This window comes from Panthera uncia, chromosome F2 (genome assembly GCF_023721935.1).
Source record: "Panthera uncia isolate 11264 chromosome F2, Puncia_PCG_1.0, whole genome shotgun sequence".
In the NCBI taxonomy this organism is placed as follows: domain Eukaryota; kingdom Metazoa; phylum Chordata; class Mammalia; order Carnivora; family Felidae; genus Panthera; species Panthera uncia.
This window is the reverse complement of record NC_064812.1, coordinates 9,645,716-9,671,656: the sequence shown is the minus strand read 5'-3', so window position 1 is coordinate 9,671,656 and position 25,941 is coordinate 9,645,716. Positions and strand designations below refer to the sequence as shown.

General features: G+C 47.6%; 1 protein-coding gene across 1 annotated transcript in view; it reads right to left on the bottom strand.

Moving 5' to 3' along the window:
• Positions 1 to 1,169: 1,169 nt before the first annotated feature.
• Positions 1,170 to 25,941, bottom strand: part of HHLA1 (HERV-H LTR-associating 1) — a 34,346-nt gene continuing 9,574 nt past the window's right edge. Inside the window, exons 7-16 of the mRNA XM_049632901.1 lie at positions 23,563 to 23,646; positions 22,166 to 22,222; positions 21,969 to 22,061; positions 19,232 to 19,468; positions 16,247 to 16,486; positions 13,053 to 13,121; positions 12,646 to 12,720; positions 7,082 to 7,238; positions 2,398 to 2,480; positions 1,170 to 1,213 (exon numbers count right to left, since the gene is read on the bottom strand). Of these exons, the coding sequence (XP_049488858.1) occupies positions 1,170 to 1,213; positions 2,398 to 2,480; positions 7,082 to 7,238; positions 12,646 to 12,720; positions 13,053 to 13,121; positions 16,247 to 16,486; positions 19,232 to 19,468; positions 21,969 to 22,061; positions 22,166 to 22,222; positions 23,563 to 23,646 (1,139 nt within the window). The remainder of the gene's footprint in view (positions 1,214 to 2,397; positions 2,481 to 7,081; positions 7,239 to 12,645; positions 12,721 to 13,052; positions 13,122 to 16,246; positions 16,487 to 19,231; positions 19,469 to 21,968; positions 22,062 to 22,165; positions 22,223 to 23,562; positions 23,647 to 25,941) is intronic.

The following is a 25,941-nucleotide window of genomic DNA, read 5'->3' as shown; positions in this document are numbered from 1 at the left end:
ATACAGGGACACCTTAGCCCGTGGGTGCCTGGGAAAGCGTTGACTCAGCAGGGCTACGGCATTGAACCCTGCATCTTCCAAAGAAAAGTCCAGCCCTGAGCAGCTCCTGGGGGTTAACCTCCGAACCCTCGCCTGACAAGAGTGTCCGTAGACCTGGAGCTTTGGGTCATGCCGGATGCTCCCAGCTAACAATACAACTTACAGCAGGGGCCTCGGGTCACGGCGTGTCGGCTTGACCTGTGGAGAGCCTGAAGACAGAGTAACTTCATGCCTCTAGGCTGACCCCCAATTAAAGCCCTGGACTCCATGGCTCGGGTGAGCTTTTCTGGTTGATGATACTCCATACGTGTTGTCGCATGGCATTGCTGGAAGGATTAAGTGCCGCCCATGCAACTTCAGCGGGGAGGGCAACGGGAAGCTGATGTCTGGGCTCGCCCGGGCCCTGTCCCCTGCACCTTTTACCTTTGCTGACTTTAATCTCTAGGCTTTCGCTGTAATAAGAAGGAAATGTGAGCATAAAACCTGTTCTAGCTCCGGGAGTCGTATTAGTGAGTCACAGAACCCGAGACCCCCAAATACAGCGGGACCCACAGACGAGAAATCGACACAAGATATCAACCACAGAAAAGCCACACTTCCTCCGGGGGACGGTTCTCATCACCTGCTCTTTAGGGGCATGGAGAATTATCGGGATCCCATGGTCAGCAAGTCTGAGTACTTGTATATACCCAAGCGTGGTTTCGTGGTGTAGAGAAATCCTATGTGACTCTCTCCAGGGTATGGGCTCCCCTTTCCTTATTTATCGAGTTGTCTTCCTAAAATCCCAAGTGTAAGTCACTCTGGGTACTGTGTCAGAGTCTCAGTGCCTGGACTCATTTGTTCCGGCTGCTGTGATACCCCTCAACCCATTTCTCCCATCTCAGGATCTCCGTAAGCATCACAGGGGATTCTTGACCGTGGATTTAGGTTTCAGGGCAGCTCTCACACTTGGCCTTCCCCCTTCGCAGGGTTCACAGGAGAGAAAGAATTGCTACTTCCCCAGAGAACCTCTTAATTGATGATCTAGCTGGAGCCTGGTGAATTTTTCACATCCAGCCAACTTGGGCCAGGGGCCAGGGTGAAGGGATGTCGTCCAGTTTATCGTTAGGTCCCATCGTCTTTTCAAGGCCTCACACGGACCGGCAGATATTCTGGAGGCATTTTTGTTTTAAGGCTGGAAGAGAAGAAGAAGAGGGAATTCAAGGTACTGAGAAAGAAGGAAACGCTACAGAGGCATAAACTCTGGTCCCACAGCGATGGCCCAGGCTCCTGGGGGACGTGGCAGGGGGGGGGGGAAGGGTGTGACAGGGCAGTGGGCGGGGACTCAGGAGTCTGTGTCAGAGAGGAAGGACGTGGGCCAGACGCCCTGCCGGTTGGCAGCGAAGTCGAGAAGGGGACAGCTCTCCAGTCTCCACTCTCCGCCCGGTGATGGCTTCGGGTTACCCAGCTGTATCTACCTCGTGTCCCCAGTTTGCAAAAAGCTACTCTAAACTCATTAACATGTTGTTCCCTAGATGGAATATGTTGTTCGTGTGGAGATTTTCATGCGGCAAGAGCGTAAGAAAAGCTATTCGACTATAAGTAGCGACCAAGATTTCCTGCTCCCCCTGCCCACCCCCGGGTGAAGGGATTTGGACTACTGAACCCCCCACCCCCACCCCACCCCACCTCCACCCCAGATCTTGGCTCTTGTGCTGCAGAATAAAGGCAATGCAAGTCCCATGTGGTTCCACGACTTTTAGGAGGCCAGAGTCCTTCGACTTGATAGTCCAGGTAGATGGCTAAACTGTCACCTGGGGGGACCAGAGGTGCCAGATCAGCCACTTTTGTCTGCAGGGGTGGGAGGGGAAAAAAAGCTCGCGTCGGGCCTCTCCGGGAGTAAACGGGGGCTTTGCTACCATCTAAGACCAGGAGAGGGGTGTCATACACCCTACTCGTAGCACCTCATGCTGCCTTCTTATTCTCGGATTCTTCCTACTCATTTTGCTTTGGTCAGGAATTTGAGCGTTCACATGGGGTCTCTTTTGTTTGATCTTTCTTTGTCCATTTGTGTTTGTAGCTTATATGGGAGTCAGGGAGGATGGGAAACTTGCCCGAGATCACACAGAAAGCCAGAGTGCTTGGCTGGGCTGACTCCCGCTTTGTTTTTTCTTCCCCTATACCTAATTGCAAACATCCAACAGTTAGGTGAGCAGGAATCAGAAATATCCTCCAGTCTTTCTGTCTAGAATTAACGACGACCGCCTGAGCTGCACCTGCTCTTTTTGGTCCCTAACGAAGACAGGACAATCACTGAATTCTAGAGCTCCTTGAGAGAAGGCATTTATTGCCAAGCGCCAAGGTCAAGCGTCTACTTACTGTGTGAGTGCGGCACCCTTTTCACCCTCTGACAGATGTATGTTGCATTCTTCAGAAACCAGGAATAGTATTCAAGACAGTACCTAAAGATTCCAATCAGAGTGGAAAGCAAACGTCATCCCTTGTGGCTAACGGAAGACAAGCATAATTTACAAAGTCACGGACGCCTGGGTGGCTCAGTAGTTGAGCATCCGACTCTTGATTTCGGCTCAGGTCCTGATCTCCCGGTTGTAAGATTGAGCCCCACTTTGGGCTCTGCACTGAGTGTGGAACTTGCTTGGGACTCTCTCTCTCTCTCTCTCTCTCTCTCTGCTCCCCCCGCTCCCTTCCCACCCCCCTCAAAAAATAAATTAAAAAAAAGTCATAGGGGCCAATTATTCACAGCAAGGAGGCCCTCTCTATCTTTACAGGGTGTGTGTGTGGGGCAGGGGGGTGGGCAGAGGATGAGCCTGAGCGGCGGAAAAAGCTTAGACTTCGGAGTGAAGAGGCTGTGTTTTTAGTCCTGGCATGTTCCCTTACTAGGACGTGTGGCTTCAGGCTGAGTATTCAATTCCGTGGGCCTCCGTGTTTCCATCTACACACGAGAGGAAACCATAGCGCCCACGCTCACCGGTTACCTCGAGGATTAAGCGAGGTAACACTTGCCCAGTTCCTGAGCAAACAGGTGCTCAGCAAACGATGGTGTTCGTTTATGTATTTGGGGGGCGAGTTGGGGCAAGAGCGCAGGGCTGTTCCTGTTAACCAGGCAGCGAGTCCTTGCGAAGTAATATCCCTCCCTGGGCCGGGCCTGCAGGGATCTCTTCTCAGGGCTTCGGGGAAAGAGCGCTGGGCACATGCCTGGGGAGAAGAGCTCTCCGTGCCGCCGGCTCACCCTGGGACCCCGGGTCTTTGCTGCCCGAGCAGCTCCTCGTGGGATGCTTAAGGGGGTGCGGCCGACCAGCTTCTACTTTCCCTCCCATCGGCACCATTCTGTGAGTCCAGCAGACTCTGGGGAACAACTAACTGCTCGAGGAAAGCCGGCCGCAAAGACTCCCCGGGCTCCGTCACCCTCAATTTACAGGACGCCGAGACAGGGAGGGAACTAGGGCACGGGATGAACTGATTTGCCTGAGGACGCGCTGCTCTCAAGAGACAGCGCTGGATTTGTCCCCCGGTGATCCGCTTGGTACCAGAGCACAGCGCGATTCTAACAGGGCTATCCCCACTTTGCGGAAGGATGCACTGAGGCTCAGAGAGGCTAAATGACTAGCCTCCATAGCTTCTAAGTGGCAGCGCCTAAAATTTTTTTTAACCATATATTGAATTTATTATGTAAAAAGCTCACGCAAACCACCGAATGTCAAGAGATAAGAAGATTAAAACATCATGATGAGTCTAGAGAAAGAGAAACAAGAGTGAAAAACGAAAGAGTAAGAACTCGTAACGCATAGAAGTGGGAAAACCCTCCAAACGCCTTCAAACTTATTAGTAATCAAACAACAGTTTTAAAACAATCAGATACCATTTCTGATGCATAAATTAAAAAATTTAAATGATCGCATCAGTGCTGGTGAAATTGGACGCCATTCTGGGTTGGAAAGCAGTTTGGCAATAGGTACCAAAAGCTTTAAGAATATTAATTCTTTTGAATGTAAGGTCCCTTTAAAAATACTGACTTTGGGGTCCAAATATCTGGATTTAAATCCTGGCTTCTCCACTTACCAACTGTGTAAACTGAGGTGACTTAAATTAACATGGCTCAGTTTCTTCCTTTCTAAGATGAGAATAATTCTGATAGTATCTATTTTACTGGATTATGAGGATTAAATGAATCAATACTTGCGAAGTTTTTGGAATAGTGCCCGGCACCATGTGCTGTATAAGTTTGCTAAATGTGAATAGATTCAACTATTTTAACAACTTACTCCAAGAAATTGCCAGTTGAGAAAAAGCTTTATATACAAAATTATAAATTATCACTACGTATAATAGCAAAAAAAAAAAAAAAGCTATAGTAGAGGAATGGTTATATCATTGAAAATTAAAGAAATATGTATTTATTAAAATTATGTTTATGCCTAAATTTAAACCCAGGTCTGTTTGGATTTAACCCTGCCCCTCCATACGGCACACGAAGCTACCTACTAGCTTTGAGGGCCTGGCTCTGTGGCCCTAATCCCTCCCCACCCCCCTACCCCCAGTTAGCTTGACAGTGTGCAGGTGTGGCCAGATTTTCTTCTAACAGCCGCAAGTTGCTTAGAAAGCTTCCAAAACAGGGGCGCCTGGGTGGCTCAGTTGGTTAAGCGTCTGACTTCGGCTCAGGTCATGAGCTCGTGCTCCGTGAGTTCGAGCCCCGCGTCCGGCTCTGTGCTGACAGCTCAGAACCTGGAGCCTGCTTCAGATTCTGGGTCTCCCTCTCTCTCTCTGCCCCTCCCCCCACCTCTCAAAAATAAACAAACATAAAAAAGAAAGCTTCCAGAACAGAGAGAACATCAAACTACCCTGGGGATGGGGTTCAGTGTGTTGTGAATGAAGGAAGAAATGCACAGCTCAGAGCAGTAGCTGAAGCTATGGGAAGAGTGAAAACTTGTTTGCAAGAGCTTACCAGGAGCCTGAGAGAGCAAAGTCCTTCTGGAAAGGGACCTATGCCGGGGACAGTGGCCGGTCACCCTTGCTGCGGCCACATTGCATATCTCGGTGGACCTACAATGTTCCAGGCTGCCGCGTGCTATCTTTGCACCTGCTCTTTGCCTGGAGCGTCCCCTCCCATTTCCTGCCCCAGAAGCTTCTGTTGATCCCTCCATCCAGCTCTAGTCCTTAGTTACCCTGGGGCCCACAGCGCATACTGGGGATCTGCTATGGCGCTTCTCATAGTTTTGCAATTTCTCTTTGCATGGCCGACTTCCCCACTCGAGCATGATTTTTTGATCACAGGGGCTGTGGGAGTCAACAAACACACGGAGTAAAGCCAGCCTCCCACTCTGTCATTAGTAGCCTGTACTCAGGGTTTAGGAGGAGATTACAGAACAATTTACTATTAAGTTAAAATACAGGGAAAGGAAAGGATAAGCTCAGGTTCATAGATGCTTCATTTCTCTAAGTTTTGACTTAAAACTCCTCTCTGGAAACTTCTGCCTTCCTCATTTATCCTTGCACCCAGTGTTTGCTATATAGATAGTTTTTTAATGTGATTTTTCTCCAAGGGGATACGATGAATAGGTTCTGCCTCATGTGTAACTTGGTTCTGTCCCTTACTGTGTTATATATATATTTTTAAATGTTTGTTTTTATTTTTTGAGAGAGAGTGAGAGAGACAGAGTGCGAGTGGGGGAGGAACAGAGAGAGAGGGAGACCCAGAATCTGAAGCAGGTTCCAGGCTCTGAGCTGTCAGCACAGAGCCCGACGTGGGGCTCGAACTCACCGACTGTGAGATCATGACCTGAGCCAAAGTCGGATGCTTGACTGACTCAGCCAACCAGGCATCCCTACTATGTTATATTTTGATTTGTGTTTATGACCATTGCTTTCTCTCATCTATGAGCCCCTCAGTTTCTGGGTCTATTTCTTTTTCTTGTTTATTTATTTTGAGAGAGAGGGAGAGGGAGAGAGAGAGTCCCAAGCAGGCTCCAAGCTGTCAGCATGGAGCCTGATGTGGGGTTTGATATGGGACTCAAACTCATGAACCACAAGACCATGACCTGAGCCAAAGTCGGACGCTTAACCAACTGAGCCGCCCAGTGCCCCTCTGGGTCTGTTTCTGATTCATCTCTCAATTCCTGTGGATCAGCCTAAGAGATAATTACTAGAGACTCAACTCGTGTTGTTGATTTGAAAAGCTGGTAGAAAATAGTTCTAGCCGTGGTCTGATCCTGTAAGAAAGCATGGCTGCAATGCCTCCATGTTGCTTGCTAACACCCTCGGGTCTATGGACCTTGCTCACCTCCCTCTCTGGGTGGAGGAAACATCCACACTGATTGAGGGATTCAAGACAAGGACACAATGAAAAGAGGCTGCAAACCAACCTGCACGGGGTTCAGAGCCAGTGGGTGATGGAGATTTAAAAAGCTGAAGGGTCATGAGCGGACTCTGAAAGTGACATTAAAGACCGGAGAGATTGGCCCCGGGCCACCGGAGCAGAAGTATTCAGCCACGTTTGTTTGGTTCTGGATTTACAACCAATAAGAAACTCCAGAAGAAAGGGTAGAACGTCTGCACTCTCAAGGGCGGGAAACTGCCCGCGCCCAGAACTTCTAATATGAAACCGTGTCTGCCTTCTAAATTTCTTTTTACAGTCTTCACGTTTGGCCAGCAAATGAGTGTCAGGGATTTAGAAAGATCTGGAATGTAGATGGGCATACCCTCTGACTATTCTCTTCTGGCAGATCTCACCAGGCTGAGGCCCCCGGGGACTCCAGGACCCCACGAAGTCCTGTGAGATCATTGCACCAGGTGTGACGGAGCTCGGCTCAGCTCGACTCGACTCAACTCGGCTGCACTCGTGGTCCTGGGGACCCAGAAATGAATGAGGTTCCATGCTGGCTCGCAAGGAAGTGATGGTCTAGTAGGAGACTCACTGGAGAGTCGATTCCTTAACGTACCCCTGTCACCTCTCTCTGCCGGGTCACCTGGTGGCCGGCAGAGCATCCACACGGCATAAGCAGCCTCTAAATACTGACTCTGGAAGGTGGCAACTGGCCCAGGTTACCTCATGGCCTCCATCCTGGGGTCTCTCTTCTGGCTCATGCAGAGGCATTGCTGGAAAAAGCGGCACAGCTCCATCAGGCAAGGGTTGAGCTTCCGGATGGCCAGGGGGAGGGGAGAGGCTGTGACGGCCCCCTCTTCGACCAGCAGCTGAGGACACCCTAGAAGATGCAACCCCAGACCGCTGAAATCAACAAGGATTGAGCAAAAGCATCTTCTCTCTGTGCTTTAGTAAGTAGAGTCTCCCCGGATCTCAGGTGGCTCTGAGAGGGACAGGTGAGACAGTCTTGCTTCCTCAGTGCCCGGAAGAGCCGCCGTGGGAATGCACGAGACAGGTGGGAAAGGTTTCACTGAGAGCAAATATTGAAAAAGGATCTAGGGGCGCCTGGGTGGCTCAGTCGGTTGAGCGTCGGACTTCAGCTCAGGCCACGATCTCGCGGTCCGTGAGTTCGAGCCCTGCGTCGGGCTCTGGGCTGACAGCTCAGCCCGGAGCCTGCTTCGGATTCTGTGTCTCCCTCTCACTCTGCCCCTCTCCCGCTCGTGCTCTTTCTCTGCCTCTCAAAGATAAAGAAACATAATGAAAAAAAAAAGGATCTAAAGCATTAAACAGCAATGGATCAGGTGGAGACATTTCCAGCGTGAAGGGTAGAGGATATGGTGACTCATATCAGGCAAGGGGATGGTTTGCTGGGAACTTCACAGGGAAGTGGAGAATAATTTGATGGAGCAGTGGGTATGGGGTGCGTGTGTGTGTGCGTGTGCGTGAGCGTGTGCAGGCATGGGTATATGTGTTTGGCATGGGTATGTGGGCATGACTGTGTACACGTGCATGGGTATACATTACCAGATGATAACCGGGAGGATTAAATGAGAAAAAGATTTGTACGAAGCATGTTGCAAAGTTCCTGGTGTGGAATAAACAATAGACGGTAGTGATTATTGATTTACTAAAAATGTATTGAACATTCCCTGCATGTTGGGCAGAATAGACACAAGACATACAACACTAAATAAGAAAGGAAAAGAGGCTTCCTCTTACAGAGCTCACCTTCTAGTGATTCCAAGATTATACTAGGATATTGATAATAATCTTCCAACAAAGAGTCACTAGCTGCTATCAAGAAAAAGGATCTAGAACCTGGAAATAAGTTCTGGGTATTGTCCAGCAGACTCTGTGGGGATTATCTGGTTATATAAGACTGTGTGCCTTTGACTGATTTATCGAGTAGGTTTTTACCACTCTGAAGAGGTTAACTGATAGCAATGTAAATGGATTTTATGTGGTCAAGGTGCAATTGATTTTTGTCCAGTAAAAAAAAAAAAAAAAAAAAAGAATTTATTGCTGTAGGATATCAGTTAGCATATTTACTTCCAAATTCCTAGGATTGATTATAAAGATCCCTGTTCCTCAAACTCTATTGAACAAATCTTAATTCGTTAATTAATGGTTGAATAATATTTCTGACGTGTTCATTTCTTATTTTTGTGAGTCATGTTTTTACCTTTTTGAAAATTAAAATTTAGCAGTTTTATAAATATATATACATATATATATTTATTTATTTTTATTTTTAATTCCAGTGTAGTTAACAGTGTTATATTAGTTGCAGGCATACAATATAGTAATTCAACAATTCCATATATTATTCTGTGTTCATCAAGATAAGTGTACTCTTGGGGCACCTGGGTGGCTCGGTCGGTTGGGCGTCCAACTTCAGCTCAGGTCATGATCTCACGGTTTGTGAGTTCGAGCCCCGCAACGGGCTCTGTGCTCACAGCTCAGAGACTGGAGCCTGCTTCGGAGTCTGTGTCTCCGTTTCTCTCTCTGTCCCTCTCCCCTTCACACTCTGTCTGTCTGTCTCTCTCTCTCAAAAATAAATAAATGCTAAAAAAGAAGATAAGTGTACTCTTGGGTTTTTTTTTTTTTTTTCAACGTTTTTTATTTATTTTTGGGACAGAGAGAGAGACAGAGCATGAACGGGGGAGGGGCAGAGAGAGAGGGAGACACAGAATCGGAAACAGGCTCCAGGCTCCGAGCCATCAGCCCAGAGCCCGACGCGGGGCTCGAACTCACGGACCGCGAGATCGTGACCTGGCTGAAGTCGGACGCTTAACCGACTGCGCCACCCAGGCGCCCCAAGATAAGTGTACTCTTAATCCCCATCACCTATGTATCCCATCCCCCGCCCCCCGACTTCCCCTCTGGGAATCATCTGTTTGTTCTCTAGAGTTAAGAGTCTGTTTCTTGGTTTCTCTCTCCCTCTCTCTCTCCCTTTCTGGTTTTTTTTTCCTTTGTTTGTTTTGATTCTTAAATTCCATATATGAGTGAAATCGTATGGTATTTGTCTTTCTTTGACTTAATTTCATTTCGCATTATACTCTCTGGCTCCATCCGTGTTGTTGCAAAGGGCGAGATTTCATTCTTTTTATGGCTGAGTGCTATTCTATTGTATATGCATACAGCATCTTCTTTATCCATTCATCTATCAGTTGTGTATTTATTAAAGTGGAGAGAGGGCTTATAATGTTCGAGAACGATTTCATTAAAAATGTAGGAAGGAAATGTATTTTGAATTTTATCCTGAGTCAGTTAGAACAGTAAACCCTCCAGGGCATTTGTCAATTTTTGTAAAGATGCTATGACTTTTTGCTTTAACTTACTGAGCACGTGATATACATTGGGTACTTTCCTAAGTTCTGTACCTACATTATTTCATTTAATCCTCATGAAAGCATGTCGTGTGGGTATCAGAAGTACTATTTTATAGGAGAGGACACTGAGGGTCTGAGTGATTCTGCAGTTTGATCAGTTCTACAGCAGATAGTGACCTTGGCAAGACCTGAGTCTGGAGCCTATGCTTGTAACCACCACACTTTACGGTCTGAACATCCTTAACGTTCCTGAGGCTCAGCATCCACATCCCCTCTCCCCTTCCCAGCATCTCCCGGGCTTCTTCATCTCAGGAAATGGCACTTTGCCGCTCAGTCGTTCAAACTTGGGAATAACGTTTGGTGACCTCCTGGTGGTCACTCTACCATCATTACATCCTCTTGATTCTGTCTCTTGAGCACCACTCGAGTCTCCTTATGCACACAACCAGCTCCTAGCTCCAGCCCCCATCATCTGTGGCTGTGGTTAGTGCAAGTCTCCTCACCAGTATCCCTGCTCCTCCCCTCCCCTCTTTAGTCTCCACTCTGCAGCCAGAGAAAACTTTCTGCACCACAAATCTGACCACGTCCCTTCCACTTGTCCGAGGAGAGGTCCACGCTCCTTCCATGGCCCTGGGGACCTCCCCCTTGCCAGCCTCTGCACCCTCACTCCTCATCATTCTTTCTTGTAGCATCAGAACTCCAGCCACAGGGAATTTCTCAGCCCCTGGGAAACATCGTCCTTTCCTGCCCCAGTGCCTTTGCATAAGCTGTGCCTCTGCGTAGAATGCATATTTAGAGGCAGCCCTGTGCAGATGCCTCTTTCTTTTTTTAATTTTTTATGTTTATTTATTCTGAGAGAGAGAGAGAAAGAGACAGAGAGAGAATCCCAAGCAGGCTCCATACTTAACATATGTAGCCCCGTATGGTGCCTGAACTCACGAACCGTGAGACCATGACCTGAGCCGAGATCAAGAGTCCAGATGCTTAACCGACTGAACCACCCAGGCGCCCCAGATGCCTCTTTCTCAATCAGTGGAAACTTCTTCAACAATTCCTCCAAATGGAGCTAATCTCTCCTTCTCTGCATGCACACAGCATTTACCGCTTTTTCTCTAAAGAAACTTCTCAATCTCCCCCTCAAACTGTGATTATTTTGTACAAATGGAGCATCTTGGGAGAGATAACCTAGAAGGTTGAGATGAGCACAGGCTTTGGAATTCGACAAATCTAGGCTCAAATAGAGTCACGTTTTATCTGTAGTGATCACCGAAATTGCCTCATGAAGATAACACTACCTACCTTGCAGAATTATTGCAAAAAGAAAAAGTAAAAACAGGCTTAGCACGGTGCCTAGGAAACAGTAGGAGCTCAGTAAACAGTCATTGAATGGATGAATGAGTAAATCTCAAAAGACTCTGCGGCATGATTTGTGTGTGTGTGTGTGTGTGTGTGTGTGAATGGAAACAATCATTTATTGGAAGTGGTCAAACCCCTTTATTTTATACTTATATTGCTTATCAGATGGATGGTTGGATAGAAGGATAGAAACACAGAGATAGATAGATGGATGATATACAGAGCTATATAAGTAGATATAGATACAGAAAAAGATATACATACAGATAGTTTTAAATACAGTTAACTTGTTTTCTGAAACTCAGGCTGACAACTGCCCTTATCTGTTCCAATAATGTGTTTCTTTAGAACCTCTGGGGGAAAATGGCTATAATTTGGGCCGGCAGTATAATCATGGCTTTGTGTCTGAAAGGCCCATTCACCACAGGTTGGGCGGGGGTTGGAGGCAGATCTCTGCTGTATGAAAAAAAGAGGCTGTGTCGTCCCCAGGAATTTAATAATGCTCCACTGACATATGACTGGAGAGTCCAGGAACATTCAGAAAACTAGTATAGAAAGGCGTCCAGGAGTAGGAGGGGCCTGAGGATTCAAAGCCGCTTTGAAGGACTCACTTTGTATCGATTTCTGTCGTACAGAACCGAAAGGAAGGGAGTGAGGCATCCCAAAGTGGAAAGATGCAACGCATCCCCAGACACCGAAGCCCCGGGCCTCTGTGAGGGATCTCGAAAACCCAGCCATTAAGCCCTGGACATAAGCCTCTTCGAGAATTCCATAAAAATGAGGTGTCAGAGGTGGGGAAGGCAGAGTGTCCTTTAAAATGGAACAAAAAGCAGGGCACCTGGATGGCTCAGTCGATTGAGCGTCTGAATTCGGCTCAGGTCATGATCTCACGGTTCGTGGGTTCGAGCCCCGCGTTGGGCTCTGTGCTGACGGCTCGGAGCCTGGAGCCTGCTTCGGATTCTGTGTCTCCCTCTCTCTCTGCCCCTCCCCGACTCACGTTCTGTCTCTCTCTCTCTCTCTCTCAAAAAAAAAAAAAACAAAAAAAACAAAAAAAACATAAAAAATAATAACAAAGAAAATGGAACACAAGTAAATTGCACCTGGGGAATGGAGGTTGAGTTTTGGAGTCATCCTTTACCCCTTACCCCTTCTGCTGCCCCCGTGGACATCAGGCTCATTAAAGGAACAGCCTCTGTTTGGCTAAGCGCACAGCCCCTAGCTCAATAGGCGTTCACTCGATACAAGTTGATTGGATGAAGTTATGCGGAACTCTGTCGTTCCAAATCTCTTCCACACACATTATCTTACTCAATCCAAAACCTGGGAGGGATAAAGACAGTTTTAGTGCCTGCAATGATTGTTATTATTCTTACTTCACAGTCGAGGGAGCTGAATTCCTGAAGCTGAGCGCAGGAGACCCCCTCTGCAGTAAATGGCAAAGCTAGGATTGAATCCCAGCGGTCCGAACCTACATTTATCAAACAGACCTCTTTTTGTGGCACGACACAACCTCGTTGCAAACAAACAAAAGCCACAGAGCGGCGGACTGCTGGTACGTACTAGAAACCTGGTGGGGTCCCGGGGCCAGGGCTGGTTCCTCTCCAGGGGCAAATGGCCAGGCCAACGGGGCGTCACCTGCAGGGGGGCGAGAATGGCCTCGCCAAAGTCAGCGTGAACTGGCCTTGGGTTATACACACAACCGAAGAATCATAGCACCTTCAGGACGAAAAGTTCTTGAAAGTTCTCTAGGGAAACTGTGGCCTAGAACGAGGGAGTGCTTTATGCAAAGCACAGGACCATTTCATAACACAGCAAGACTTATAAACCAGTTCTCCTGCCCCTTTTCCCGGGAGAACCAGTAAAGTACAGTGACCAGATCAGTCAGCCTGCAAGCGATCCTGTCCTCTTGAGCCCCTGCCCCAAAGCCACACAATGTTGGGTTTCTCTTCCCAGATGCACGGTCTTACCTGTTTGTGGGTATCTAGGGGCTGGTGCCTTGGTTGGATTCGGGGTCTGTGTGCCAAGGGTGAAGGTTCCTGGGAGGAAATGAGAGAGGTGTAAGCTTGTGGTTTTTGTTTTTGGAATTTTTCAAAAGTTTATTTATTTTGAGAGAGACAGAGAGAGAAGGAGGGGGCAGAAAGAGACAGAATCCCAAGCAGGCTCCGTGTTGTCAGCGCCGAGCCCCATGCTGGGCTTGAACCCATGAAGCGTGAGATCATGACCTGAGCCGAGATGAAGAGCTGGAGGCTTAACTGACTGACCCACCCAGGCGCCCCGAGCCTGTGTTTGATCTCGGGATGCCCGATGGGGGAAAGAGGCCCTATGCCACAGGTCCTGCCCTAGTCAGCCAGCGGCGGTTATTAAGCCAGGTACCTGGCAGGGCAGTAAGGATGCAGACCGGAGGAGGAGAGAGAACTTGCAAAGGCGGCACTCCCAGGGTAGAGGAGGAAACGGGCAATGGATGCCATGGGGAAGCCGCCGATCGTGGCACGAAATGAAGAAGTGGATGGGACGGCAGTGGCGTGGCACGGGCAGCGTCCAAGCACCGCTGCTCCTGGGCGAAGCGAACGTGCTTTTCGCTCCTCTGCGTCCGGGCACACGCTCAGTGCACGCTCAGCGCATCTTCACCCTCAAGCATGGGCTCATCTCAACGATTCTCTTGATCATGCTCATAAAGTCCTGGTGAAGGGCCACCTCGGGGCATGATCCTTGCGGTCAAGATCCTGGCCCCCGGCCAACCTGATAACACAGCCTCCTGGCAGGGGGTGAGGGAGGGGGAGATTGGTCAGGGGTGAGGCTGACCCACACCTGAGCAGCGAATGGGGGGTTGGGGACGGGTGACGTCTTCTCTGAGACCCAAGAAGTACAGTGGTTAGCGAGCAGATCGGGTCCATGGGCAGTCTTGCCATTTTCTCCAAGCGGGCCAACAGCTTTTTTGGATTCCTCTTCAATTACGGGGCTCCTACTCATCAGCTAAGCCCCTGAACCCGGAAGGCGTCAACTGATGCTTGCTACCGGGGCGTGTTTCTGTGCGGTTTAGAAACCGAGCGGCTCTCGGCGCAACCCCAACACAGAGTTCACTAGTCTGTGATCGCTGGTTACAGTTGAACGAAAGGACCGCAGACTCGCAGGTGATCAGAGACGAAAGGGACCCAGGGCGAGAGCAGAGGCATGCTCCGCTCTGGCGGTGTCCTGTTTGCCACTGCCCTTGGGGAAGCGCGTCTCCGGGGGCTGTGGCCATGCTGCGCTGTGGGTGCCGTGGGATCAGTTAGTAGGAGTGGCCATTGACTGGGTGGTGCCAGGGTGCTGTGTGCTGAGATCAACACCTCACCCGGGCCACCCGATCCGATCCTCACAGCCACTCTGAAAGCAGGTATCGCCTCCCCCGTTTTGAAGATGAAAAACCCAGGCCTCAGAGAGATCAAGAGAGCCGCCTAAGGACAGACAGCAACGGTGGAATCAGGGTCCCAGCCCGGCTGTGTCTGAAATAAAGACCAGAGCGCATGGCCTCGGGCCGTGCTGGATGCCGGCATCCAGCTAGCCCAAACCAAAGGCGTTAGCTTTTAGTTTTCCTGTGCAATCATGTGAGGCGCTACTCCGATTACAGCTATCAAAATTGCGTTTCCGCGTCTGTTTGCGCAATTGCGATTTCGAGCCTCAAGTCGAGACTTGGCACTTAGGCCCTTTCTTACGAAATGTAGGTAGTTTGACACACTTTTCCTGAGTGCCTGCTGTGTCTCCTGAGAACTGGAGATTAAAGACTCAGGCCCTTGAGGAGAGTGTGGCCCAGAGGGAGGAAGGGCCAGTTAATGGACACTAAACACCAACGATGAGTGTTACGACGTAGGGACTCTGGTGAGGGTGGGTGGAGGGCCTTGGGCTGCAGGTTCCAGAGGATGTGATTTCAAAAACAAATACAATAAAACTTATGTATTTGGTTAGAGGAGTAGAAAATATAGAAAATTCATGTCAGTGGAGTGAAAAAAAATTAAAATCATAGCTACTTCCCGGTTATAGTCAAGGTTAATATGTGGTGAAGTTTTTTCAGTCTTATTTTGTTCTATGTTCTATTTTCTGTGTATATTTATTACACACCCATAAAAACAAATACACGTAGAAATATAGAGTTGGGATCACATTTGACAATTTTTCTCTTGCTTTTGTTAGAACTCAGGCTTTCCTGATGGTAAAAATGATTACGTATTAATGTATATACAATTATATTTGTGTACATAATTAATGAACATGCTACGTTACATTGCATATACAGCTTGTATATGTAATTAATGTAATAACATTAATACCTAATAATACTCCACCAAAAAGGCAGTCACATTCTCTGGAGTGAACAATGTTGGCTTTTACTGGTCACATGTTTCGTGGACAGTGAAACCCAGGGAACAGAAGACATTGGAATGTGGACACATAAAAGAGAGAGGATGTGGGAGATTCCTGCGAAGAAGGAGTTTTCATTCATTCATTCATTCGCTCACTCATCCAAGATGGGAAGAAAAGGGTTGGGGTAAAGAGAAGGAAGAGAGGGTTCACCTTACGATTATTAATTATGGTGCTAACTTACGGTTTATTACTTTTCTGTGTGTGCATTACATTTTATTTATTTATTTTTTTTTTTAATTTTTTTTTTTTCAACGTTTTTATTTATTTTTGGGACAGAGAGAGACAGAGCATGAACGGGGGAGGGGCAGAGAGAGAGGGAGACACAGAATCGGAAACAGGCTCCAGGCTCCGAGCCATCAGCCCAGAGCCTGACGCGGGGCTCGAACTCACGGACCGCGAGATCGTGACCTGGCTGAAGTCGGACGCTTAACCGACTGCGCCACCCAGGCGCCCCTACATTTTAAAAATTTAGAAAATGTGGGGCGCCTGGGTGGCTCAGTCGGTGGAGCGTCCGACTTCGGCTCAGGTCGTGATCTCACCGTTCACGAGTTCGCGCCCCGCATCGGGCTCTGTGCTGACGGCTCGGGGCCTGGAGCCTGCTTCCGATTCTGTGTCTCCCTCTGTCTCTGTCCCTCCCCCTCTCATACTCTCTCTCTCTCTCTCTCTCTCTCAAAAATAAACATAAGAAAATATAAAACAAATAAAAATTTAGAAAATGTTTTCAAAACGGACAATGCTAACCTCAGTGAACATCCCCTCTTACCTGAGGCTGGGCTGGCCTGGGATGAGCTGCCCTGTGTGGATGCTGCCCCAGCAGGTGGCCCAGAAAGGCTCCACGTGGTCATGGCCTCTGCAGGAGATGTGGGTGTGGAGGACGATGTTTCCCAGGGAGGCCCTCCGGGTGCTTTCTCACCCATGGTCTGAGCCCAGGGCACTGGTAGGTTGGAAGTCCACGCCTGACTGCTGGTTGTCACCCATGGAGTCCGGGCCACCCTCCTGGTAGCTGCACATGGGGCAGTAACAGAAGACTTTTAATTCTTGACCATTTTGATTCAGGTATAAAATTACCAAAACGTTGAAATGTTACCAAATGTAATGTGCATGCATAATACAGATGACCCAGGGACTTACGCCCTACCCTGACCTGGAATAAATGGACCACGGTAAACTTTATTTTCCTAATTACCAACAAGAAAGACACGTCCAGGGGCACCTGGCTGGCTCAGTCAGTAGAGCATGTGACTCTTGATCTCGGGGTTGTGAGTTCGAGCCCCACATTGGATGTAGAGATTGCTTAAAAATAAAATCTTGGGGCACCTGGGTGGCTCAGTCGGTTGAGCGTCTGACTTCACCTCACGTCATGATGTTGTAGTTCGTGGGTTCGAGCCCCGTGTCGGGCTCTGTGCTGACAGCTCAGAGCCTGGAGCCTGCTTCAGATTCTGTGTCTCCCTCTCTGCCCTTCCCCTGCTCATAGTCTGTCTCAAAAATAAACATAAAAAAAATCTTTAAAAAAACGAGAAAGAAACCTGCAAATCCCTTGGACGTCCGAACAATCAGCTAAAGTGTGTGTTTGGGGGACAGTGGGTTCCCTCAAAGTTAAGAGCACATTTCTCATCTCATGATCTAGAGGAAAGGTTAAGGGGTTTGAGGTAAGGAGACCTGGAGGGGAAATTCTGTTCTTGCCTCCCCCATGTTGTGAAATTTGGGACAAGTGACTTCACGTTGTTTTTTGGTGTTATCATCAAAATGGAGATGATGATAATGCCATTGATAACAATGCAATATCACGGCATTTGAGGAAGACCAATCTTCTCTTGGTGGCCTTTGAAACAATTGCTGGGGGTTCTCTCTTGCTCATTTCCATGATAGGAATTAAAATAACTTTTTTTCAAGTTTTTAAAAATAACCCGTTGGGTGTGCCTGGGTGGCTCAGTTGGTTAAGCAGCCAACACGTGGTTTTGGCTCAGGTCATGATCTCACGGTTCATGGGTTCGAGCCTTGCATCTGGCTCCCTGCTGACAGCATGGAGCCTGCTTGGGAATCTCTGTCTCTCCCTCTTTCTCTGCCCCTCCCCTGCTCTCTCTCTCTCTCTCTCTCTCCCTCTCTCTCTCAAAATAAATAAACTTAAAAAACAAAACAAAAAAGTCACCCCCTTGGAAAACTTTAACTCTGTAAGTTAAGTTGGGAACAATTGCCATCTTGAAAATATTCAGATTTCTTGGGGCGCCTGGTGGCTCAGTGGGTTAAACATCCAAGTTCGGCTCAGGTCATGATCTCACGGTTCGTGAGTTTGAGCCCCACGTTGGGCTCTGTGCTGACAGCTCAGAACCTGGAGCCCGCTTTGGATTCTGTCTCCCTCTCTCTCTGCCCCTCCATCGTCCACACTCTGCCTCTCTCCCTCTCCCCGTCTCTCTCTCTCTCAAAAATAAATGCACCTTTAAAAAATTACAAATTTTTAAAAAAATATTTAGATTTCTCATCCAAAACATGGTATATCACTTCCTTTATTTCACTCGATCTTAGCCAAAAGGCTGAGAAGTGATATCTCATCATTTATTTAAATATGCATGTATTTCTCCCATTAAAGTTTTATGGTTTTTTCTTGTATAAAACCCAGCACTTTTCCTGCTAGGCTTGTAGCTAAGTATTTTACGATTTTTCTTGCCACTAGCCATCACATCATTTTTAAAAAATATTATTCTAGGAAACTTTCTAATTATGGGTAATTGTCAAGATACTGGCTATGGTACTAACGACTTTCTGGTCGGTGAAGTTGATTGCTTTTCCTCATTCTTGTTTTCCTGCTTGCCTGACTCCCATCGGTTCTCACCTCCTCCCAGAAGCCCCTTCACTGGGCTCTCCAGGACAATAGCTCTTTGTAGGCTAGATGTAACTCTCAGTTCACATGCCTGTGTCTCCCTCCCTGGTTTGCGAGCTCAAGTACGAAATGAAACATTGATAGAGCTGCGTTTTTCAACAGCCAGTCTGGAGTCTGGTAGTAAATACACGTCTTGATGAGTGGGTGGGTGAATGAATGAATGAGTGAATGAATCCTATGACTCCGGTCCCTTGTCGGAACTCACTGAGGCACTATTGGCTTTTAATGAAGGAGTTATCTCAGTTGTATCTTATTTCCAAATAGCACGAGCACAGCTTTTCATCTTCAGCGACACCAGTGATGGTGTCCACAAAGGTGGTGGGGAAGGAGGAACCCCCGACACGCCGTCCGTGGCAGATTTCCATGCTGGCATCATGTTGTTAACATATTCTTGGCATCATTACCCAGCCAGTTTTAAATCAGCCTAACACTGCCATAAAAGTCCACCATTTAGTGCTCATTTCAGGAGAGATATTGCTAAGTGCTTTGCCAAAATAAAAATACCTTATCCTTCAATGTGCTTCACTTATGTCAGATATTCTTATGATATGCTTATTGGGGGATGCTGGGTGAGAGGGATCAGGGAGACTTCTGTACTATTTTTGCAACATCTTGTGAGTCTTAAACTATTTCAGAATAAAAGCCATACACGTGAGGGTTAGCAGGACGTTATGCCAATGATATTTGCCGCTTTGGCTTGTCTGTATGGAATCCATACTGGCTCACGTCGCTCTCTTATTTAAGGGATGTTGAAAAAGAAAGAGGTCTCTGGAGAAGGGAGAAAGGAAGGACTTTATTTATTTACGTGAGCCTAGGGGGACTAGGAGGGAGAAACAGGACAGGAGGGGAAAGGGAGAGAAGGCTTCTTACCCAAGGCTGGGGTTGGGGAGGCGCTGCCCCGCGTGGCCGCGGTCCTGGAGTGAAGCTCAGGAAGGCTTCCTGGGTTCTGGGTCTGCTCTCCCTTTGCAAGAGGAGTTGTCTCTGTCCAGGGAACAGTTCTCAGAGAGGACACTCCGGTGCTCTGGGCTCCGTGCGGGGGGCTTGTCCTTGGTAGTGTTTGCTGGCTTGTGGGTGTGGGCATTGAAGTCACAGACGAGCCCTTGGTAGCTGTATGTGAAGGGAGATTGATTTTCAAGGGCAGCTTTCATATGGTTGACACTTTGGACACAGAACCGTCAAGCCCTTGAAAGGTCATTGGACAACAAATGTACTGAATGCCGAGTTTCGAACCTTACTTGGAACAGTACCCTATATCACCAAAGAGGAGGGTTTCTTTTTGAATGCCAAAGTAAGCTAAAATATCAATTTCCAAAAACACTGTGTGAGGAAGCACTGTGAACAGAATCAGATGGTGCCAGGTGGAAGCTTCTTGAAAGACAGGCTCTCACAGAGACTGCAGGAAGGCTCAATTCAGGGGGAAATCTACCTGGCCTCCTTAGGTGCTCCGTGGAGAAATGGAGGACAGGGCTCGAGTGTTAATTTTACCTTCTCTCTCCAGTTGGGAAGACTTGAGTGGTGGGGACGGCACGTTAGGATGACAGGTCCCCACTGGCCCATCGGGTCCCTTCTGGGTGGACGCAGGCCGACCTGCTCACTGGTGAGATTTCAGCCCCTGCTTGCCCCTTTGGAGGGTCATTGTGTACGAAACATCCTGTGCAATGCTTAAGATGTGGCCCTGCAGCCTTATTTCTTCTCTCCTGCCTTACTTCTGGGCTCGGTAATACCCACATGCACCAGAGGCCCTGTCCTTGTTTCCAGATGAATCAGACTCATGGATAAGTGCCTCCCAATCAAACCGTCACTCAGCCAGGTGACTGACTGGCTATCGGGCACATCAACCTTGTAAATATGAGTCCACTTGTACATATGTTCTCTCTTCCCAAGCATTTGTGCTTTATAAAGGAGCACAAAGAAGACACACAGTTGAGACTGGGGTGGGAAGGTCATGGAAGGACTCTAAAGAAGTGACATTCACTCAATCCTCAGATCTGTCCTCAGAATCAAGTAGGAGAAGGGAACCCACCAAATGCCCATTTTATCCCCTTATCAAGCAGCCTCGTTCCACAAGAGACGAGCTTCCTTCCTCAGCATAACTAAGATAAATAAATGCAGCTACAAGATGCAAATCACGGCAGCCAACTCCAGTGGAACTGGAGATTTACTGTAAATTTCATTTCATGCCGAGAAACCCTGATGAAGAATCTACTATGTACATGATACATGCCAGGGGGAAGGGAGAGGGGAGGAAGATTGTGAGGCTGAAAGAGATTTGGTGTCTGCCATCAATGACCACTCAGGGAGCAGACACACATGGAAAGTCACCTGTGATCCAACCTGGAGTTAACACAGAGTCCAAATGACGTACAAGCGCCATGGTGCAGAGTCATAGAGATAGAAGACAAATTTTGATTGGGAGATTTTTAGGAAGGCGGAGGCAGCAGCTGAGCTGGGGATTGACAGATAAGTTGGGTGCTGAAATATGGAAAAGTGGGGAAAGAGTTCCAGGCTGAGCAAGACAGCAGAGGCATGGGAGGTAGATGTCATCCGCAAGAAGAGGCAGGAATTTCAATGTCATTTGAACAGAAGATTCAAAGGAAGAGAGCAGATGAGGCTGAATATAATTCCAGAAAAATGTATACTCCAAGCTAAGCACTTTGGACCCTCTGATCTTGACTTAGTTCTGAGCAGTGAGGAGACAAAACCTAATCGTATTTCAAGACTATCACTCTTATGGCAGTAAATGGGTATTTTAATTTTTTTTTATGTTTATTTATTTCAGAGACAGAGAGAGACAGAGCATGAGCAGGGGAGGGGCAGAGAGAGAGGAAGACACAGAATCCGAAGCAGGCTCTAGGCTCTGAGCTGTCAGCACAGAGTTGACGCGGGGCTCGAACTCACAGACCACAAGATCATGACCTGAGCTGAAGTCGGACACTCAACCAACTGAGCCATCCAGGCACCCCAGTGAATGGATATTTTAAAGAAATAAGAGTCTGGGTCCAGGAAAACTGGCTCAGAGGCTATTCTAATTCAAAGGTAGTTGGCAAGGACTGGAACTGAGGTAATCACGGCGGCAGCCGATAATCTTGGAGGACCAGCCAGGTTCAAGAAACTTCATTCAGCTAGAAGTGACAGTTAAGTGTAGGGACAAAAGAAGGCTTACAGGTGGTTCTAAAAAGGCCACCTGGTGCCAGGGAAAAGCCCAGCAGATGGCTAGGTGCTTTCTGAGGCGTAGAGGACAGTTGGGTAGCGGCTGTGTATTATAGGGTGACAATGTCTATAACAAGGTCACAAATTCAATTACCTACAAAATCCAGGTAGTTAATATGAAAAAAAAAAAAAGGTAACAGGGAGCAGAGAGGGCTCTGGAAAAAAGGAGAAAGGTGTCCCTTCTAATAGGAGGGATGGGGACAGCGGCTACTCAACTCCCGTTGTTTCTTGGTCACCAGATCTTCTTTTGTAAGAGAATCCAGAGATTACTTTTCTTTAATGGCCAAAACCTTTGATTTTAGCACAGTATAGCTAACCCGTGAGGGCAGAATTCAGTCTTCAGTCTGCCGGCTGCGCCCCTGGTCTGCAGACGACAGTAGGAGTCTGGGGGGTTCACACTCACCTGGACCACCAGGCATGCTGCTGGTAAATGTGTAGTTGATAACAGGAGATTTCTCTGCCACCTCCCAGAAGTCAGAAAGGTTCCGTCCTACAAAAACCACACCCACAGGATCAAATCTTGGGTTCACCTGCTGGAGGGTTCGGCTTATGTCTCAGCTCAGAGAGCTTGTCAAAGAATGGCTGCTGGTTCACCTGACTTTCCTGTCATCATACAGATGAAGGTGCAGTCGGATTCATTTGTCTGACTCACTGGAAGACAAACGAGTACACAAGGCTTAGCAATGGTTCCGAAGCTTTAAGTCTTTGGCTGAAATGAAAATTAAGCTGGAAATCCCTAGCTCAGGATGTTATAGGAAAATAAGGATAACTCCTTCCTTTTAAGGCAGCCCTGATTTTCTGTTTTTTTTTTTGGGGGGGGGGCGTGCATTATAATATAGTGGCTAAGGACACAGCCTCTGGGGTCAACTACCAGTGTTACAACATCACCGCTGCCATTTACCAGCTTTATGGCCATGAGCGAACTGCTTGACCTCTCTAGGACTCAGTTTACCCATCTTTAAAATGGTGAATATTTGAATTCCACACTCGCTTCTGTGGACTTTCCAAATCCCCCAATCTCCATGAGATGGAAGGTTTTGTGTGAGTTTGGGTAACAAGTATGGTGCCTGGCAGATGGAGAAGCTCGGTAAATCGTCATAATAATAATAATTACCGCTGGTAATGGGGGGGGGGTCTTGCTATTATATACATTAGCATAGTAAGCAAGAGCATGGGCTTTAGAGAGCCAGATTGCCTGGGTTAGAATTCCATTTCTGTAGAATAATCTTGGGCAAGTCACTTGACCTCATATGCAATAGTTTCCTTACCCGTAAAGTGGGGATAAACATGTAGTTATTCCACAAGGTTGTAGTTAGGATCCAATGAGGGAAAACGTGGAAAGCCCTGGAAGAGTCCTTAGTGGCTAATGATATCTATTATTATTTCTCTTTCTGGCTCCCCACTGTTTCTAGCACAGTAATTGCTGCATGGTGCAGCACACCAGCCTTCTGATGAGTCCATGTGCGGGCAGTTGACTAGAAATGTGCTTTGCACAGTGGGTCCCTGGGCGAATGTGAATTGCCTGGGGGTTACATGAGGCCATCTTGTGAAAGAGGCAGATCCTTCTCAGCTGTATGCCGGACATGGGCTTAGGCTGCATATAGATCGAATTCTACATTCTGAACTAACCTTGAGCAAAACAGGCAACCTCTCTAAATCCCCGTTTTCTCATCTTTGAAATGGGAGGGTAGCTATCCAGTAGAAGCTGTTTTCTTGAGTCTGCCTGGATTCCCCTAACTTTGAGCCTCGGACTCTTCCTCCAAGGTCTTCGATACCAGGAATAGCTCTGACTGAAAGATGGAGTCTTCAAATATTAGTGGTGGCAACTGGGCCACATTGATTGTCTAAATGAAACACACACAGAGGTTCCGGGCAGCCCGGCCTGTGCCAGGGCTTGGGGTGGGGAGTCTACCAACTTTGACTGATACACCCTTGATGGACGCCAATTCGCCGAATCTCCAATTTTTCAAGAGTTTTCAAGATGAACACACCTGAGAGGATTGAGGTTGACTTGAAAATCTCTGTGAGGTAGCTGGTAGAATTTCCAACGACATCCACCAGCAGCGCCGTGAAATCTGCAAGAAGGATCGAGGAGGTTTACGGTTCCGATCTGGAGACTTGGGCGGAAAAGTGTAGTGTGTTTGGACTTTTCAGAGTAAATGTTACGAGTTTGATTTCGCTCCGTTTGTTGAGGGATGTTAACGATCATGCAGAGAAATATTACTAATTATTAAGATGTCTCAATTCCAGGAGAAAACTTCTGGATCCACCATCATTTCCCCTCCCACTGCTCTCTCCCTCTGAATCCCTCTATGCCAACACCAAACGTCTGTGGAAAAGCCGCATTACTGAATAATGGTTGTTCTCATTTGTGGTCCCCTATTATCTCATCAAGTTGCTTTAGTATACCAAATCTATCCGACAGGAAGCGACCCCACAGTCAGGCAACAGGAATTTACATAATTTTGGATTTTCAAAAAGTGAGATAAACGTTAATGGTGGGTTATAAAGAGACGGGAAGCCTATACAAAATAGAACCGGGGACTTCTGCTCCTGTGCCCACTTGTGAAGAATGCTAAGGGAGGATGTTGGGAGAATGTCACATTTCAGGGTCCAAATCAAAGCACTGCGACTTCCTCTACTATTCGCTTGTGGTTTTCCAGGATCCAGTGCACATGTGGCTTCCAAAACGGGCATGAATTTTAGGAGCCCCAAACAGTAAGGGGGAAGCTTCTGGTGCCATCTGGGTAATTTCCTGTCATGCTTTGGAAAACACTTCCTTTACTCAATGGGATTATGAGCTTCAGTGGGGGGCAAGGTGACTTGAAAATATAGGGGCGCCTGGGTGGCTCAGTCGGTTGAGCGTCCGACTTCAGCTCAGGTCACGATCTCACGGTTTGTGAGTTCGAGCCCTGCGTCAGGCTCTGGGCTGATGGCTCAGAGCCTGGAGCCTGCTTCCGATTCTGTGTCCCCCTCTCTCTCTGCCCCTCCCCCGTTCATGCTCTGTCTCTCTCTGTCTCAAAAATAAACATTAAAAAAAATTAAAAAAAAAGAAAATATAGAACACAGAGGACTGAAAATGCGGAACCGGGAGCAGCGGGAAAATGTCACGTGACAACCAATGGAATGTGCCGCGCACGAGGCCAAGAGGAGGCGGACATTCCTCTAAGGGAACCAGAACCATCGTGTGATCTTACCACACATGCACGGTCACACGCTCAGTCTCCCAGAGGGGACAGGGGGTCGTACACAGATGCAGATGTGGCCACATGGCCATGCAGAAGAATGCCTCCTTCCCGTGTCTCTTTAGATCAGCCTGTCCTTGGTCATGTTATGGAAAGTGAGGAAGGGTGGCATTTCATGACTCCTTCCATCCGTTTCCTTCCTACTTCTTAAATGTCTTTTTTTATTAATTCATTTATACCATGAATATTTATTTGACTGTTTGCAGGGTGTCAGACACCTGCTCGGGACTGAAGGATTGTGTGAGACCCCATCTCTGCCCGCCTGAAGCTGAGATTCGTGGGAGAGAGAGACTCAGAGGCAGAGCAGTAAACGGCAATCTGTTACTACCATTGCATAGAAGCTAAGTCCGTGGGTCTAGAGGCAGGACATCAAGGATGGAATCCAGGTGCTGCCCAAGTTTCGGAGAGATCATGGAACTTTCCCAAGGTGCCAGAGGATGTGGTAGAGCTTGAATTTGAACTGAGGTCTATGTTGGGCCAAAGCGCCCACTCTTCCCAATTTTCCCACCGCTGCTCGAGCAATCCCTTACTCAACACACTGCGCGAACTCTCCCTTCAGAATGGCTGTTTACAATCCCCTTATTAGGCTTGGAAGAAAATCAGCTATCATTACCTCACCAATATTCTTTGTTTTGATGAAAATCTGAATCATCTAACTTAGTAGCCATGCCTCCAGATGAGTGATTTCTGACTACTTTCATATATAAACAGAAAATAGGGGAAACAACCTTTTGCCTATCCAACTGGTAATGATTTAAGAATGTGACTTAGTACTTCATGTCGGCAAGGGTGGGGGAAAATCACGCGCTCTCAAACGTTATCGGTAGGGGTCTAAACTCATGCCAGGTGTCTAGAGAACATTTTAGCAATTTGAATCACTGCACAATTGTTTCCCTGTCAAGGACAATATCCTCCAGCATAACTGGGCACGTACTCAAGCGATCGTACACAGGTACAGCGTTGTTGATAATCGTACAAACACGGGGGGATAAACGAAGTTTCTATCAAGAAGAGACAAATTAAGTCCCTTATGGTACATTCTTGCAACCAATGCTATCAATTCATACGAAGGATGTGGCGTATTTATATTCATTGGAATAGGACGGTTTTTAAGACATACTGATT